Source organism: Thalassophryne amazonica, chromosome 14, assembly GCF_902500255.1.
Source record: "Thalassophryne amazonica chromosome 14, fThaAma1.1, whole genome shotgun sequence".
Lineage (NCBI taxonomy): Eukaryota > Metazoa > Chordata > Actinopteri > Batrachoidiformes > Batrachoididae > Thalassophryne > Thalassophryne amazonica.
Genome location: NC_047116.1, coordinates 95,338,174 through 95,356,568, shown reverse-complemented (window position 1 = coordinate 95,356,568; position 18,395 = coordinate 95,338,174). Strand labels below are relative to the sequence as shown.

The window sequence follows — 18,395 nt, the reverse complement described above, 5'->3', positions numbered from 1 at the left end:
ACTTTGCTGTTAATTTGATGTTGAACATTAATGTCAAGAATAACAACAATGCAAACGTGCTATAAAATTCAGCACAGAGTTCTTACTGTTGTTACTTGTGTAATTTATAATTTTGCACATCCTCGGCTGATGGTTTTGTCTTGCATGATGTTGCATCGTGGCTCTCAGTTTTGAAGTCATGCTGCTCATTTTCGAAGTGTCTTCCACAGTATGGCTGATCTATTGCAAATGAAATAAATACACTTTAGTAGTGTATTTAAAATTCATTTCACATGCTATTATGTGCATTTCACATTCATCATATGATGAGTGCATGCTACTCTCACAGCCATTAAACAGTGTCTGTTTTAGACAGAAGTGGATCGTAACGTAAAAGTAAGCTTCAGTACAAGCTAATCCATGAACTGAAAATAGAACTGTGATAACGCTAAACTGATAAGCCGCTAACACATTTAGCTGAAGCTACCAGAAACCACTAACAACTAACTTTTATTACATTTATTTATCTTTGGCTTAGAGTAATCCCTTAAAAACATATATAGACAGCTGAAATTCTAACATGTTGGATTGTAAGCTTGGAGCTTTCCAAGAAGATCACATGATGATCAAGACCCAAAATAATATAGAATTTAACAAACAAATGAAATTAAGCAGTAGTTTCTGTTCAACATACAGTTTATTTAAAAACAGTTAAAAAAGAGTATTGAACATATAAGAAACATTACATAAAAATACGTGAGAAATAATTGTAATAATGTAATTAATGCGTTTATCTGGCTTGACCTCCAGGTGAGGCTCGCTGCCTTCACACATGTCGAGTTCATTTATTGGATTCATGTGTAAACTCCAGCAACAAACATATCATTGTAGGGCTTTAAACTTTTATTTTTTAAAAAGTTAGCCAAACTAAACTTAGTGGAAGCTAACTGGTCTGCTAATGGTTTTCAAAGTTAGCTGAAAAGCTAATCCCCTAGCGAATAAAGTTAGTTTCACAAATTCCCTGTTAGCTGAACTGTGTCCACCCCCGATTTTGTTTTTAGTAAGAAATCCTCACTTTTCAACATGGCTAAAAATAAATGTGTGCAGTGGGAGACATAGAAAAGTGGACAAGAGAAAATCAAAACCAAAACATGGTACAGTGATTATAAAGTTGCCCTTAATGAAGGAAGTGGACAGTTATTGTCTCAAACATTATTCCTGGAAATAAAAAAACAATTTAAGATGCGGTACATTTGTCTTTGTAACATTTGTGACACTAATGCAGATACGAGGGGCGATTGAGAAGTTTTGAGCCCGACCCAGAAAAAGTAGGACGTGGTTCTTCATCTTTTGTATTCTGAGCAACCAACATGTCTCAAGAATGTGTGTCAATGTTGAGAAATGTTGGTTTATCAGAATGCAATAGATGGAGAATCACGCCCTACCTTTTCTGGGTCAGGCTCAAAACTTCTCAATCACGCCTCGTATATAGCACAATATAGGAGCAAGATAAGTTTAAAAGTTTCCTTTTGTGCCACTTCACCCATGTTGTCCCTGTTGTTTCCTTATTGTTGTGTCTGGTGCCACCATGAGTCCTTCTAAATGTTCTGCTTGTGCTGCAGGCTCTGGCTGCAAGATGCAAACATTGGACAGTGGGATCGGCACCATCCCCCTTCCTGAATCCTGTTCCTTCTTTTCCTCCATCCTACATCTTCTCCCTAAGTCCTCATCAACTCCAGAGCAGTCCCTCAGTCCTCCCAGTGCCCCTGGTTCCTCCAGCGAGGAGGTGTCCCCTTCCCTTTTACCCCGATGGAAAGTACCCTCTGGCTTTAAGGACAGCTGTCAGGCAGCGGTGCCACACTCCTTGCCCAACTCCTCCAGAGCACATATACAGTCAGTGCCGTTCCCCACTGTGGCCTTCCTCCAGCCCATTCAACCCCAGTGTCAACCCATTGTGACCTCTGCCATTATGTGTGATACCCAGACCGGGCTACCCGGACCAGCACAAGGTAAAGCCACAGATGTTCAGATGCATCAGTCATGACAAGGCACACAGGCTTTGGAGCTATTGTGTTGTTCAAAGTTGTTTTGGGGTTCATCTGGGGTGGAGTTTGTAGTCTGATGGTCACACTTCATCTCATTTGAGCACTGTAGAGGTTTTCCTCTATAGGAGTTGCATTTTCAAATGCCACAATGTGTGGGGAATGGACTAAAGGGTTAGAGGGTGATATTCCTCAAGGTAAAGGTTGTATTACATGAGAACTCTTACAGACAAGTTCACACATGTCACACACACTCACACACACACACACATATATATATATATATATATATATATATATATATATATATATATATATGTATATATATATATATACACACAAGGTCTGTCAATAAAGTATAGGTCCTTTTAATTTTTTTCAAAAACTATATGGATTTCATTCATATGTTTTTACGTCAGACATGCTTGAACCCTCGTGCGCATGCGTGAGTTTTTCCACGCCTGTCGGTGACGTCATTCGCCTGTGTGCACTCCTTGTGGGAGGAGTCGTCCGGCCCCTCGTCAGAATTCTTTTGTCTGAGAAGTTGCTGAGAGACTGGCGCTTTGTTTGATTAAAATTTTTTCTAAACCTGTGAGGCACATCGAAGTGGACACGGTTCGAAAAATTAAGCTGGTTTTCGGTGAAAATTTTAACAGCTGATGAGAGATTTTGAGGTGATACTGTCGCTTTAAGGACTTCCCACGGAGCGAGACGTCGTGCAGCGCTCTCAGGCGCCGTCGTCAGCCTGTTTCAAGCTGAAAACCTCCACATTTCAGGCTCTATTGATCCAGGACGTCGTGAGAGAACAGAGAAGTTTCAGAAGAAGTCGGTTTCAGCATTTTATCCGGATATTCCACTGTTAAAGGAGATTTTTTTAATGAAAGACGTGCGGACGGATTGCAGCGTCGGCTCGCAGCTGCTGCGACGCTCCGCCACGGGAAAAACACCTCCGTTGGAAGCCTTAAGGACAAGTTGGAACATGTCCAGCTGTTAAACAATTTCTCATATACTCACTCCACTGAAAGCCATCAAAAGCAGCCTGGATTTTACAAATGGTTATCAACACGGAGATGTTTTTCCTGTGCTGCCGCACCGCGCCGGCTGCATCCCGACGCGCGGACCCGTCTGCACGTCTTTCATTAAAAAAATCTCCTTTAACAGTGGAATATCCGCATAAAATGCTGAAACCTACTTCTTCTGAAACTTCTCTGTTCTCTCATGACGTCCTGGATCAATAGAGTCTGAAATGTGGAGGTTTTCAGCTTGAAACAGGCTGATGACGGCGCCTGAGAGCGCTGCACGACGTCTCACACCGTGGGAAGTCCTTAAAGCGACAGTATCACCTTAAAATCTCTCATCAGCCGTTAAAATTTTCACCGAAAACCAGCTTAATTTTTCAAACCGTGTCCACTTCGATGTGTCTCACAGGTTTAGAAAAAATTTTGATCAAACAAAGCGCCAGTCTCTCAGCAACTTCTCAGACAAAGGAATTCCGACGAGGGGCTGGACGACTCCTCCCACAAGGAGTGCTCACAGGCGAATGACGTCACCGACAGGCGTGGAAAAACTCACGCATGCGCACGAGGGTTCCAGCATGTCTGACGTAAAAACATATGAATGAAATCCATATAGTTTTTGAAAAAAATAAAAAGGACCTATACTTTATTGACAGACCTCGTATATATATATATATACTCGTATATATATAAGCCATATAATGAATGAATTAACCTTGCTTGCTCGGTTTGTAAAATATTTCAAGTTCAAAAGTTTTTGGAAGTACTGTACATGATGACAGTTTGTTTTTACCAAGGACAAACACATGTCACTAAAATAATTTAAAATTGAAAACAACCACAAAAGTGTTTTAGAAAATGTTTTATCATTGTTGAAGATTGTTATTGTGTATATATAATGACATTTGTCCTCTAATTACAGTTACACACAATCCAAACACACCAACTCCAGATGTAGAGACGTTGCTTTGCTCAGGGGCAGAGAAAGGAGCAGACCCTAAAAAAAGCATATTTTTGATTGATGATTGATGATACAATTATATCAACAAATTGACTGGTTTTATCAACAAGTACCAACAATGAAAATGTGGATCAAGAAAATGTACATATGTCTCCACCAGTTTCTTCAGGTACAACCCTAACTCAGAAAAAATTGGGACAGTACAGAGAAAAAAAAAGATTCTGGCATTTACTTGGACTTTTATTTCATTACAGACAGTTTGAACCCTGAAAGATCTTTGAGATTAATGTTGAAAATGTGAATCCACATAGAGAAATACAAACCGTAACTCTCCCAGTGATTTCAAGGATGCAGTCGTGTTTCAGGCAGAACTTTCCATGACTGTGTATAGCAGGTGTTTCAGTGAGATAAATAATTCGGTTACTGATATTTAGAGCTGGGTTTGAGTCATGGTCACACTACCTGTGTGCATGCTTGGACGAGGCACTTCATCTGTATTGTTCTAGTCCGCACCGCTGTGAATGGATACTGGACTTGACTGGGGAAGTAAACTACCTCATACTGGGTCTATGACTCTCCCGGGACTGGAGAGTCAGACTCTCACTGGCTTTATGCTACAGAATCCAGTGATAAACCCCGGCACCAACACTTCTCATATAGGACTTTCTACTTGTTTGTCTTTCCATAACGCCCCATGCTTTTCATATTTTCATCCAAATAACATTTGAGGAATCTGACAGGTTACACAGTACAAACTGTCCCATTTTAAAGTGACCTCAGCCACACCCTTATGATCAATATCAACACAACCAAACTATGGTTTTGTTGTACTGCCAGTTCAAGTCGGATTTATGGTATATCAATCAATCAATCATCAATCAATTTTTTTTTTATATAGCGCCAAATCACAACAAACAGTTGCCCCAAGGCGCTTTACATTGTAAGGCAAGGCCATACAATAATTATGTAAAACACCAACGGTCAAAACGACCCCCTGTGAGCAAGCACTTGGCTACAGTGGGAAGGAAAAACTCCCTTTTAACAGGAAGAAACCTCCAGCAGAACCAGGCTCAGGGAGGGGCAGTCTTCTGCTGGGACTGGTTGGGGCTGAGGGAGAGAACCAGGAAAAAGACATGCTGTGGAGGGGAGCAGAGATCAATCACTAATGATTAAATGCAGAGTGGTGCATACAGAGCAAAAAGAGAAAGAAACAGTGCATCATGGGAACCCCCCAGCAGTCTGTTTAATATGCGCTTTGAATGACATATCCTGATCAAAAATGACTCCAAGATTTCTCACAGTATTACTAGAGGTCAGGGTAATGCCATCCAGAGTAAGGATCTGGTTAGAGGCCATGTTTCTAAGATTTGTGGGGCCAAGTACAATAACTTCAGTTTTATCTGAGTTTAAAAGCAGGAAATTAGAGGTCATCCATGTCTTTATGTCTGTAAGACAATCCTGCAGTTTAGCTAATTGGTGTGTATCCTCTGGCTTCATGGATAGATAAAGCTGGGTATCATCTGCGTAACAATGAAAATTTAAGCAATGCCGTCTAATAATACTGCCTAAGGGAAGCATGTATAAAGTGAATAAAATTGGTCCTAGCACAGAACCTTGTGGAACTCCATAATTAACTTTAGTCTGTGAAGAAGATTCCCCATTTACATGAACAAATTGTAATCTATTAGACAAATATGATTCAAACCACCGCAGCGCAGCGCCTTTAATACCTATGGCATGCTCTAATCTCTGTAATAAAATTTTATGGTGAACAGTATCAAAAGCAGCACTGAGGTCTAACAGAACAAGCACAGAGATGAGTCCACTGTCCGAGGCCATAAGAAGATCATTTGTAACCTTCACTAATGCTGTTTCTGTACTATGATGAATTCTAAAACCTGACTGAAACTCTTCAAATAGACCATTCCTCTGCAGATGATCAGTTAGCTGTTTTACAACTACCCTTTCAAGAATTTTTGAGAGAAAAGGAAGGTTGGAGATTGGCCTATAATTAGCTAAGATAGCTGGGTCAAGTGATGGCTTTTTAAGTAATGGTTTAATTACTGCCACCTTAAAAGCCTGTGGTACATAGCCAACTAACAAAGATAGATTGATCATATTTAAGATCAAAGCATTAAATAATGGTAGGGCTTCCTTGAGCAGCCTGGTAGGAATGGGGTCTAATAAACATGTTGATGGTTTGGATGAAGTAACTAATGAAAATAACTCAGACAGAACAATCGGAGAGAAAGAGTCTAACCAAATACCGGCACCACTGAAAACAGCCAAAGATAACGATACGTCTTTGGGATGGTTATGAGTCATTTTTTCTCTAATAGTTAAAATTTTGTTAGCAAAGAAAGTCATGAAGTCATTACTAGTTAAAGTTAATGGAATACTCAGCTCAATAGAGCTCTGACTCTTTGTCAGCCTCGCTACAGTGCTGAAAAGAAACCTGGGGTTGTTCTTATTTTCTTCAATTAGTGATGAGTAGAAAGATGTCCTAGCTTTACGGAGGGCTTTTTTTATAGAGCAACAGACTCTTTTTCCAGGCTAAGTGAAGATCTCCTAAATTAGTGAGACGCCATTTCCTCTCCAACTTACGGGTTATCTGCTTTAAGCTACGAGTTTGTGAGTTATACCATGGAGTCAGGCACTTCTGATTTAAAGCTCTCTTTTTTAGAGGAGCTACAGCATCCAAAGTTGTCTTCAATGAGGATGTAAAACTATTGACGAGATACACTATCTCACTTACAGAGTTTAGGTAGCTACTCTGCACTGTGTTGGTATATAGCATTAGAGAACATAAAGAAGGAATCATATCCTTAAACCTAGTTACAGCGCTTTCTGAAAGACTTCTAGTGTAATGAAACTTATTCCCCACTGCTGGGTAGTCCATCAGAGTAAATGTAAATGTTATTAAGAAATGATCAGACAGAAGGGAGTTTTCAGGGAATACTGTTAAGTCTTCTATTTCCATACCATAAGTCAGAACAAGATCTTAGATATGATTAAAGTGGTGGGTGGACTCATTTACATTTTGAGCAAAGCCAATAGAGTCTAATAATAGATTAAATGCAGTGTTGAGGCTGTCATTCTCAGCATCTGTGTGGATGTTAAAATCGCCCACTATAATTATCTTATCTGAGCTAAGCACTAAGTCAGACAAAAGGTCTGAAAATTCACAGAGAAACTCACAGTAATGACCAGGTGGACGATAGATAATAACAAATAAAACTGTTTTTTGGGACTTCCAATTTGGATGGACAAGACTAAGAGTCAAGCTTTCAAATGAATTAAAGCTCTGTCTGGGTTTTTGATTAATTAATAAGCTGGAATGGAAGATTGCTGCTAATCCTCCGCCCCGGCCCGTGCTACGAGCATTCTGACAGTTAGTGTGACTCTGGGGTGTTGACTCATTTAAACTAACATATTCATCCTGCTGTAACCAGGTTTCTGTAAGGCAGAATAAATCAATATGTTGATCAATTATTATATCATTTACCAACAGGGACTTAGAAGAGAGAGACCTAATGTTTAATAGACCACATTTAACTGTTTTAGTCTGTGGTGCAGTTGAAGGTGCTATATTATTTTTTCTTTTTGAATTTTTATGCTTAAATAGATTTTTGCTGGTTATTGGTAGTCTGGGAGCAGGCACCGTCTCTACGGGGATGGGGTAATGAGGGGATGGCAGGGGGAGAGAAGCTGCAGAGAGGTGTGTAAGACTACAACTCTGCTTCCTGATTCAAATCTGATCTCACTGACTAAATGTCCACATTATATATAATAAGTGACCATGTGGCACTCTTCATTTTCCATCTGATCCACATCGGTTGCTGTAATCAGGCATAGCACCCACAGGGCAAGTGAGCACAGTGGAAGAGAGAGTGGAGCAGCATTTCTGTTTTTAAATCTGGACCATCACTCATCTGAAGCATGAGTGACCCAGAATGTATCTGTGTATTAAGCCTGAAACACATTGCATGTTATGTGTCGGACGCAGCCCGGAGAACCGACCAGCGTTTGAAGGACCCAGTATAAAATAAGCAGAGCACGGTACAAAGGATAACAGAGTTTAATAAACATAACAGTGATGTGATAAATATAACAAAAGAGTGCGCGGTCTGGCGTGGTGGATTACGGTGCGCTCCCAGCAGCACTAACGGTCCGGAGCCAGAACCAGTTCGGACCCAAGGACCCTGCCGACACCCACACTCCACACACAGAGAGACTGCTCAAAGGTGTACAAACAGCAAACACTTCCTGGCTTAATTACTAATCAGCTCCCCACCCTGCAGGCATGGAACACCCTGTTCACAAACTCACTGCAGTGGAAGCTGATTAAAACGACTAACATAACAGCTCAATATAATAAGGTGTGAGGGACACCACATTTACTGACTGTACAAATGTTAGTCACAAAACCTAACGTACCTCAGGAAGTGTGCTGACGAGCGTGAGACCTCACCCTCTCCTCTTTCACAGACCATGCATCAAACCTGGACGTTCTCTGCATCCACTGATGATGAGATGGCTCTCGAGACGACGATCTCACCCGTCTGGTCACAAGGTCGAGTCTCTGGCAAATACACACTGTGTACTCCAGACTTAAATGCCACCATGTTCCAATCCGTGTAGATGCACCACAGCTGTGAGTCCTGACGAGCCGCACCTGATCAGCCTCAGGTGATCAGGGTGAGGTCCTGGTAACTCAGCCACACAGCCACTCAGTCCCAAATGCGCACCACCTGGAAGGAAAACCAAAAGACAGAAACAGAAGACCAACAAAAGCCAGCCAGGCATGCCAGCCACAACAGCACCCCACCCTCACGGGAAGCCTCCCGGCGACCACACAAACCTGGCCCAGGAGAAACACCCCCCTCCAGGGACCATGGCTGGAAACCGTATCTGCATACATCTTCCAACAGAATCTTTCCAACAGAACGGTTGATGTCTTCTCCTCTGGCTGCATCTTTGCCTTTGTTTCTGTCTGTCAATTAGCACAGGTGTGGCCAGGAGTTCTTAAACCTGTGCGGTCAGCCTTTGTCCAACCATGTTCACAGTCTGATTAGTCATAAAACAAAAAAGACAAACACAAACAACCAAACCACCCCCCCCCCCCCTCCCCAGAAGACCGTCCCATCAAACCCCGGGAAGAGGAGAAAAGAAAAACTACCCAAACTTAAGCTTGCAAATAAGAACGCTAACACCCCCCCCCCCCCCCCGATGACATGTAGGGACCAACACCCCCCAGAGGACATCCCGCCAGCTCCAGGAGTAATAACCACAGCCGAGGTCCCTCTGGGATCCAAGGTCACCCATGGGGACTCCCAGCGCCTCCCAGAGGACCGTTCCATCAACCCCAGGAGACGCCTCCCCTCATGACCAACGGACCCAGCCCCGGCCGTCTATGGCTAGATGGACCCACAGCCCTTTCCCCCCCAGAGGACACCACAGTCACACCCTGAGGGCGGAAACGGGGGGAAAAACAAAAGGAAAGAAAAAAAACATACAAACAAAACAACCCCAACCCCACCCCCTTGGCGCAGTGGAAACTGGAAGCACGTCCAGCGTCACCAACCGTGACTATACCCCAGAAGCCAACCGGGAGGAGTGGAACAGCAGTTATGGCAGACGGCACAAAACGGCGCCACTCCTCCGACTTCCAAACCAGCCACCAGCTGCGGGTATATCCCACTGCCCCAAACCTCAGCCACGCCGATGGCAGACGGCTCAAAGGCGCGCTGAAGCCGGAGGTGGAACAGGGAAACAACAAACAAAAAAAAAAAACAACACCACCCCGAACCCCCCCCCCCCCCCCCCCAGGTGCAGAGGTTACCTGGGAAACGCCCAGCATAACCATACTGCACCACTCCAGCAACGCCGACACGTACGGCTCACCCGGCTGGAGTCAGAGGAGAAGAGAGGGCATAACAAAAAAGAAAAAAGAAAAAACAACCCAATTACCCCCCCATCACCCCCCAGGGGACCGTCCCATCAAACCCTGGGGAGGTGAAACTAAAAGAAATAAAAAGAAAGACTAACAGACTAACATAAAGTTGCTTGGGTCCTTTTTTTGCTCCAAACAGACTGCAGGGTCACAACCCCAGAACACTAAATAGTGTAAAAAAAAAAATCCCACACAAAAACCAACTCAAACACCCACAAAAAATGAACCAACACTAAACTAATAAGTGACGTATACCGTTAAGCTCAAACAAATGGAACACACCTGTTCCAATTTAAGAGCTTAACGGTAATGTGACTCAGTTACCAACAGAGGGAGCCAAAGTGCTCAAAATGAAAAACCCCCTTTGGTAACAGAGAACCCAACTCATGCTGCTTTTCTGTGTGCAGCAACGTGTAAACACACAACCAAAAATGTGATTCAACTAAATAACGCCGGAGCTGAACAACAGACGCAGTAGCTATCTTTACCCGGGGAAACGGGGCTACAACTGTAACACAGGAAGCTCAGCGACCCGTGCCACAGAGCTCCGCCGTGCGCGTTCACCCATTACAGACACACTCTTGCAGCTCCCATTTAAACCTCTTATCCGGTCAAAGTGTGACGCGAAGCCGTCGCCAGTCACACTCCACCACGACCCTCGGATAAGGCACACACACAGGAACACAGCTGCAAGAGAGCTCAAATCAGTATTCAGCAATGGGTTCTCAAACACGCACCATCCGGGCGGAGAGCACCCGCAACTGATCCGGATAACTTCTGAACGTCTGCTGCCGCCTTCCCGGCGCGTTACCGTCTCTCCTACCGCTGGGTCTGTGATGTTTGGCCAGAGACTACTGTTATGTGTCGGACGCAGCCCGGAGAACCGACCAGCGTTTGAAGGACCCAGTATAAAATAAGCAGAGCACGGTACAAAGGATAACAGAGTTTAATAAACATAACAGTGATGTGATAAATATAACAAAAGAGTGCGCGGTCTGGCGTGGTGGATTACGGTGCGATCCCAGCAGCACTAACGGTCCGGAGCCAGAACCAGTTCGGACCCAAGGACCCCGCCGACACCCCCCAGGTGGCCGCGACAAACCGAGTCTGTGAATGAAGAAATCATCATGTGAGTCCACACTCCACACACAAAGAGACCGCTCAAAGGTGTACAAACAGCAAACACTTCCTGGCTTAATTACTAATCAGCTTCCCACCCTGCAGGCATGGAACATCCTGTTCACAAACTCACTGCAGTGGAAGCTGATTAAAATGACTAACATAACAGCTCAATATAATAAGGTGTGAGGGACACCACATTTACTGACTGTACAAATGTTAGTCACAAAACCTAACGTACCTCAGGAAGTGTGCTGACAAGCGTGAGACCTCACCCTCTCCTCTTTCACAGACCATGCATCAAACCTGGACGTTCTCTGCATCCACTGATGATGAGATGGCTCTCGAGACGACAATCTCACCCGTCTGGTCACAAGGTCGAGTCTCTGGCAAATACACACTGTGTACTCCAGACTTAAATGCCACCATGTTCCAATCCGTGTAGATGCACCACAGCTGTGAGTCCTGACGAGCCGCACCTGATCAGCCTCAGGTGATCAGGGTGAGGTCCTGGTAACTCAGCCACACAGCCACTCAGTCCCAAATGCGCACCACCTGGAAGGAAAACCAAAAGACAGAAACAGAAGACCAACAAAAGCCAGCCAGGCACGCCAGCCACAACATTGCAAGCATAATGTCAAACATGTGCGGCACACTTGGCTGTGTTTCAGCTGTCGTCTTGCTGTTCAATCTGTCCAAATCATTTGTCATTGATAATAACTTTTATTCCACACTCTGTATCTTCTGTGACTGTTTTTTTTTTTTTGGACTTCATTTTACACGTTAGTTTGGGCTTTTTGTTATTGTACCTGCTTTTTTTTTATTGGCTTGTTCAGCTGAACAATGGTTGCCACCCAACAGCACCCAATGGGAACACTGCATGATGAAGGTTTTGTTTTTGTTTTTTTGATCGAGCAGTGAACAATTTTATTCGAGCGTGGTGAAGATTGACCGGAGTGGGGAGCAGGATAATAAGCGGACAATCTGCAGTGTGCGGCTCCCCACATTCCACCGAATTTTGCATATTGTCAAAATCACATTCATAGCAAAACACACCAGCAATCCAATCTGAACAGTCAGACCAAAACGGATGGGCAAAAATGTGAATTTAACTGCATTTGTAACTACCTACAAATGAGGCTTAAAACAGATTTGGGAAAAAACTGATTTCATTCTATTTTTAACTGTTCAGACTTACAATATGGGATCATATATGCACATCAGCCACATGTCTACTGGCAGCCTGATCAGACTGCAGACTACAGATCAGATATTAGAAATCTGAGGTAAATCACATGACCTGACACAGTCCAACTATAGTGTCACGAATCTGCACACTTACTCACGAGTTGCATGTGTCTGATCCCATTTAAATTCCAGTAAATGAGTTTTTACAAAATGATGCCACAGGTGCAACACGTCTGCACAAGAACAGAGAGTTCAGTCCTACAACTAAAGTATCTCATGTCAACTCTGCGACACTTTCCCTGCTGAATGGTTCCTTGTGAATCAAATAAATGAATGGTTTTGTTGGGTCTGCTGTTTATGCTGTGTAAACTGTTTCTCAGTATGCGGTGAACCAGACCTCACCTCGACGTGTTCAACCTCTCAATACAGTGAGGCGGCTGTCAATTTAAAGGTGGAATGACGGAGAAATTGCTCATCTTTTCAGATGTTCGATGCTGCTCCTTCTGTGTCACACACAAATCTGGCACTTTGGATCCAGAATTACACTCTTGCCACATTTGCAGATGTGTGTCTGTGCTACTGGACATGCTCTCAACAGGAGAGGGATTAAAATGCCACTGCTGAGAAAGTCTCTTCAATGAGTTTCAATTTCTACTTTTTCCAGGTGGAATGGAGCCAAAGAAGCTGACCTACATCAAATCAAAAACTCGAGCCTCAGTGAGCCAACAGAAAGAACAGACCAGACTGCAGCTTGCCAACTGTATGAGCCACAGAAACATACATACACAGATACCACACATACGGAAGATCTTTAGGTCGCCAACCTTCTTATGGTCAACCGATGTCACATGAAGAAGCTAGTGTTAGAAGTACTCAAGTCGCAAAATGCACATTTTGAGAACATTAAATCTGAAAATATCAAGTTGGAAAATCAGCCATTAAAACATTTGTTTGAAATAGTTTCACAACCCTAAAAACCTGAACCATTTTCCACCAACTGTAATTAGTTTTGAATCATGGATGAGTTGTTATTTAGCATTTTTCTGTAACCACTGTTAATATGCACTAACATAGTCCAACATTCATTCATTTTCTGAACCCACTTATTCCAGTAGAGGGGCACGGGGAGCTGGAGACCATCCCAGCAGTCAGTGGGCAGAGAGGCGAGGTACATCCTGGACAGGCTCCAGTCTGTCGCAGGGTCAACACATATAGACAAACACATTCACACCTACAGTCTATATAGAGTCACCGATTCATCTACCCTGCATGTGTTTGGAAGTGGGAGGAAGCCAGAGTACCTGGAAGGAACCTAAGCAAATGCAGGGAGAACATGCAAACTCCACATGGAAAAGGCCCAGGCTGGATGTGAACGTGGGATCTTCTCATTATGAGGAAACAGTGCTAACCACTTAGTCACCGTGCTTCTCTGGTCCAACATTGTGATGCAAAGAAATAATTTTATGGCAACCAAAAAAAAACTGGTTCTGTTCACATAACAATGTCATTAGTCATCGTTAAAATCACAGCTGATGCTTGAGGACATCTGATGCAGATTTATGGAATTATTGGTACTTGAATGATACTTGGTTGGACCACTGGCTTTCTGTGCAGAAGGTCACCTTATGGTCCTACTCTGGCCAGAATGGGACCATATATTCACAGTTAGTGTTAATTTAACAGTGTTGATTTTACTGTGATCTCACAGCAGGTCACAAAATATATTTTGTGATACCATCAGGAAAACTTACTATATTTCCATGATGGCATCATGATCTAATCTACTAGATTGCCATGTGGGTTCGCTCCTCTTTCCATGACAAAAACTCCTGTAACAGTGGAATGTGCCGTTCATTTCTAAACTGGACGCTGTGTTTTATCCGGGACGTCGTCTGACTAGCACAGAAATTGCGGAAGACGTGGACATCAGCACATTTTTGGCACATTGAGACAGACGTGCAGAGGAATTCCGCGCATCGTGGCGGAGCTGCATGGCGCAAAGCAACGCCGTGATGAAGCCTCACAGGACATGTTGGGGCATGTCCAGCTCATGCACAATTTCTCGGATAGTCACACGACTGAAAAGCCACCGAAAACCGTCTGAGCCAGCTGAAAGCCATCCTGTGAGACCAACATGGAGGTGGTTTTGTGCCGCGCCATGAGCGGCACGGTGGCGCATCCCTCCGCTCCTCTTTCCATGAAAAAAACTCCTGTAACAGTGGAATGTGCCGAAAAAGTGCTGATGTCCACGCCTTCTGCCTTTTTTTGTGGAAGTCAGACAACGTCCCGGATCAACAAAGCCTTCACGTTGGAAATAATCTGGTTGTTTCAGCGGGGTGTCAGCCTGTCGATCGGCGCTCGGAGTGCGCCGCGCTGTCAGATGCTGTGGGTGGCCTTTAAACCGGCTGGAGCACTCCTTAATCTGTGTAATCCCCATAAAATCGTCGCTGAAAGCCATATGAATTTTCCGAATGGTGTCCACCTGGAGGTCTCTCACAGTTTCTGGAAAGATTTGATGCAGCAAAGCTCCAAATTGTTCAGACATTTATTCGCAATAAAAATCCGATGAGAGGGGTGTACCACTGCTCACACAAAGCCTGCTCACAGGCGAATGACGCAACCGACAGGCGTGAAAAAACTCACGCATGCGCATGAAGGTTCAAGCTTGGCTGATGCAATCACACGTGATTCAAATCCATATGGTTTTTGCAAAAAATAAAAAGGTCTGATACTTTTCTAACTGACTTCATAGTCCACCAAAAAACAAAACAAACATCAAAACAAAAATCTTTTAACCAAAATCAATTTAATCAGCTCATTAGTGATTAAGAATGCAAATACTGCCACAGGCTAACTGGCTAATTAATGTTATTGGATAATAAAAAAACACTCAGAGTAAACCACTTCTTGCCATCACTGAATAATTAGAATTACAGTTGTATGCAAAAGTTTGGGCACCCCTGATAATTTCCATGGTTTTCCTTTATAAATCATTGGTTGTTTGGATCAGAAATTTCAGTTAAATATATCATATAGCAGACAAACACACTGATATTTGAGAAGTGAAATGAAGTTTATAGGATTTACAGAAAGTGTGTAATAATTCTTTAAATAAAATTAGGCAGGTGCATAAATTTGGGCACCCCAACAGTTGGTTTGCTTCAGCTTATCTGAGATTTTTCTTGGCCTGCCACTTTGGGCCTTAACTAGTACTGTGCCTGTGGTCTTCCATTTCCTCACTATGTTATTCACAGTGGAAAATGACAGCTGAAATCTCTGAGATAGATTTTTGTATCCTTCCCCTAAACCATGATGTTGAACAGTCTTTGTTTTCAGGCGATTTGAGAGTTGTTTAGAGGCTCCCATGTTACCACTCATTAGAAGAGATGCAAAGAGGGGAAACATTTGCAAATGGCCACCTTAAATACCCTTTCTCATGATTGGATTCAACTGTGTAAGAAGGTCAAGGGTCAATGAGCTTACCAAACCAATTTTGTGTTCCAATAATTAGTGCTAAATGTATTCAAATCAATAAAATGACAGTGGTGCCCAAATTTATGCACATGCCAGCTGGAGGGTAAGAGGCTAAGGCAGGGGTGGGCAATCATGTGCCATAAAGGGCCGAGACACTGCAGGTTTTCCGTGCAACCAGTCACCTCAGCAGGTGATTTCATTAATGATCAGGTGTCTCAGCAGGTGATTTCATTGACAACCAGGTGTTTATGTTCAGAGGAGAAGCTCATCAGCAACCCACCTGCTGAGGTGAATGGTTGCATGGAAAACCTGCAGTGTCTCGGCCCTTGATGCCCACCCCTGGGCTAAGGTAACCAAAAACAAAATTTGGTTGAAAAATGATGAGTTTCTCCTTTATGCATATCAATATGTATTGCTGTTTTTAAAGGATGTGCACACATTTTATTTTGAGGATTATTTGCTTGGCACACTATGGTAACATCTTACTCTGCTCTACATCTCTTTCAGAGATCACTATGAAGAAACAAATCAGGCACTCAGTTGGACTGATCTCTAAATCCAACTGTTTGGACAGTGTCTGCGTATCTGGAGGACAGTCTCAGAACTGGACAACGAGCAAGATTTTAGAGTTCCATCTGGGTTCAGTTGCCTTTTGCGTATTGCTATGCAAACTGTGGCAGCCATAATGGAGGTCTGTAAAGTCTTTGGTGTTGATTGTGATCAGCTGATTCAATTTCTAAATGTATAATGTTTCACCACAGGCATCCCAACATCAATGTAGCTGATTAATGTCTTACAGTAATGGTATTTCCACATTAGAGTACTACAGTACACCTCATCATTTCAGTACTGTAAATACGTCTGATTTGCACCCAAAGATCGTGTCCAGAAATTATGACATTACTTTTATCTGTAAATTTAACAAATGATCAAGGAAAGCCGCACAAAGCCACTCTTATTCATTGAAAGATTTGTCATAGTGTTAACTACAACTACACTGCTGCAACATGTCTCCATATTTTTAGCAACTCTGTTGCCTTTGAATTCATTTTCATCAGCTATTAGATTTTCATGAAAACACAACACTGTCATAATGGAAGTTTTTTCCATTACCGTAAAAACACAAATTTAATATATCTGCTTCCTTCAGGAAAGACACACACAATGTGCATTGTACAGCCAACCATTCACCAATGTGAGTGCTAGAAGGCGCTGTGTGCAAGCAGCACTATGACAAGTTGCTATTTTTCTGACAATGGAATGCAGTTGCACAACTCTTGGTGTATTTGTGCCAGTGTGGCTTACACAACACAAACGGCATTCAAAGGTGGAAGCATGATGTTGTTGTACATGCATTGTTTGAAATATGGTTCAAATGGTGTTATTGCTAGTTATTGCTGACACATTTGTCATTTTTATGCCCAGTGTCCACAATACCAGTTCTATTCATGTGGACGTGTTGACGTAAAACTGAGGTGTGGAGATGAGATGAACAGAAAGCATTCAGTTTCCACTCGGAGGCTGACTTTAAAAATAGTTTGAAAAGAAAAGACAGACTGCTGATAATATATGTTTAAAGTGTGCAACACTCCAAGCTGTGATTTTTTAAACATTTTACAAAAACTGTACATTGCATAAAACAGTTTGATTGACAGCAACTATCTTTACCTTTGGAACACAAAGTAATCCTACATTTTTAGAATACAGAGCACATGCCAGTACATAAGGTTTAATAAGATCTGCCAGATAAGAGCATGCCAATACATTTAGAACTTGATATCTTAATATAAGCTTAAAATGTAGCCAGACATGAACAGGAAGTAGGTAAACTGTCAAAACTGATGTAACATTGTCAAATTTTCTTCTCCTGATTAATAGCATCAGTGCATGTGGGGATTTGTCCTTGTCCACTGTCCATAAAATAAAACAAGACACCTTTTACACGCTCCTTGCGGGTGTTGAGCACACATGAAGGTGACACAGTGTTGTTTTTATGGGCTGAGTCCACCCAAGTCCCACAGTGGCAGACCTGGTGACGGTGTTTAGTTTAAAAACAAATATGGCGGGAGCTTATTGAGGCTGTTCCACTTCCATTCAACTCAGTTCCACCTCATTGAATAGAACATTTCATCTTTCACCTCATGAAATAATTATATTTGTATACTAACCTGTGGAGCCATGGGAAAGCCTTGATAACCTCATCACTGTCATCAGCGCTGTTCTCCAGAAGACTTGTTGAAAGCAGAGTTTAGTGTTTTTGACCTCAGAGTTTTTTGAACACATCAGTAGGCTTCTTGGGGTCACCTTTCCTAAAGCACACAAACCAAGTTTGGTGACAATCAGGCAATTCATGAAGACGTTACTGTGCTGACAGGATTTTTACAATATACACTCATGACATAGACCTTTGACACATACCAAGTTTGATGACAATCGGGCAGTTAAAAAAGAAGTTATTGCACTCACAATATTTTTACAAAGTGTGCTCCAATGACCAAGAACTTTGACTTTTTGACCCCAAGATCAGTGTGCTTCTTGGGGTCAGTATGCATCATGTATATACCAACTCTGATGTCAATCAGACCAGTGCTACTGAAGTAACCTCAGTCACACGTGAAATGATGCATGACAGACTGAAAAACTCAGCTGGACACGCCCTAAAT

General features: G+C 42.7%; 1 protein-coding gene across 1 annotated transcript in view; it reads left to right on the top strand.

Moving 5' to 3' along the window:
* LOC117525028 (nck-associated protein 5-like) overlaps window positions 1-16,252 on the top strand; it is a 159,039-nt gene extending 142,787 nt beyond the window's left edge. The window contains exons 11-13 of the mRNA XM_034186850.1: window positions 1,602-1,988; window positions 12,923-13,018; window positions 16,240-16,252. Of these exons, the coding sequence (XP_034042741.1) occupies window positions 1,602-1,988; window positions 12,923-13,018; window positions 16,240-16,241 (485 nt within the window). The 3' untranslated portion in view covers window positions 16,242-16,252. The remainder of the gene's footprint in view (window positions 1-1,601; window positions 1,989-12,922; window positions 13,019-16,239) is intronic.
* The last annotated feature ends 2,143 nt before the right edge of the window (window positions 16,253-18,395 follow it).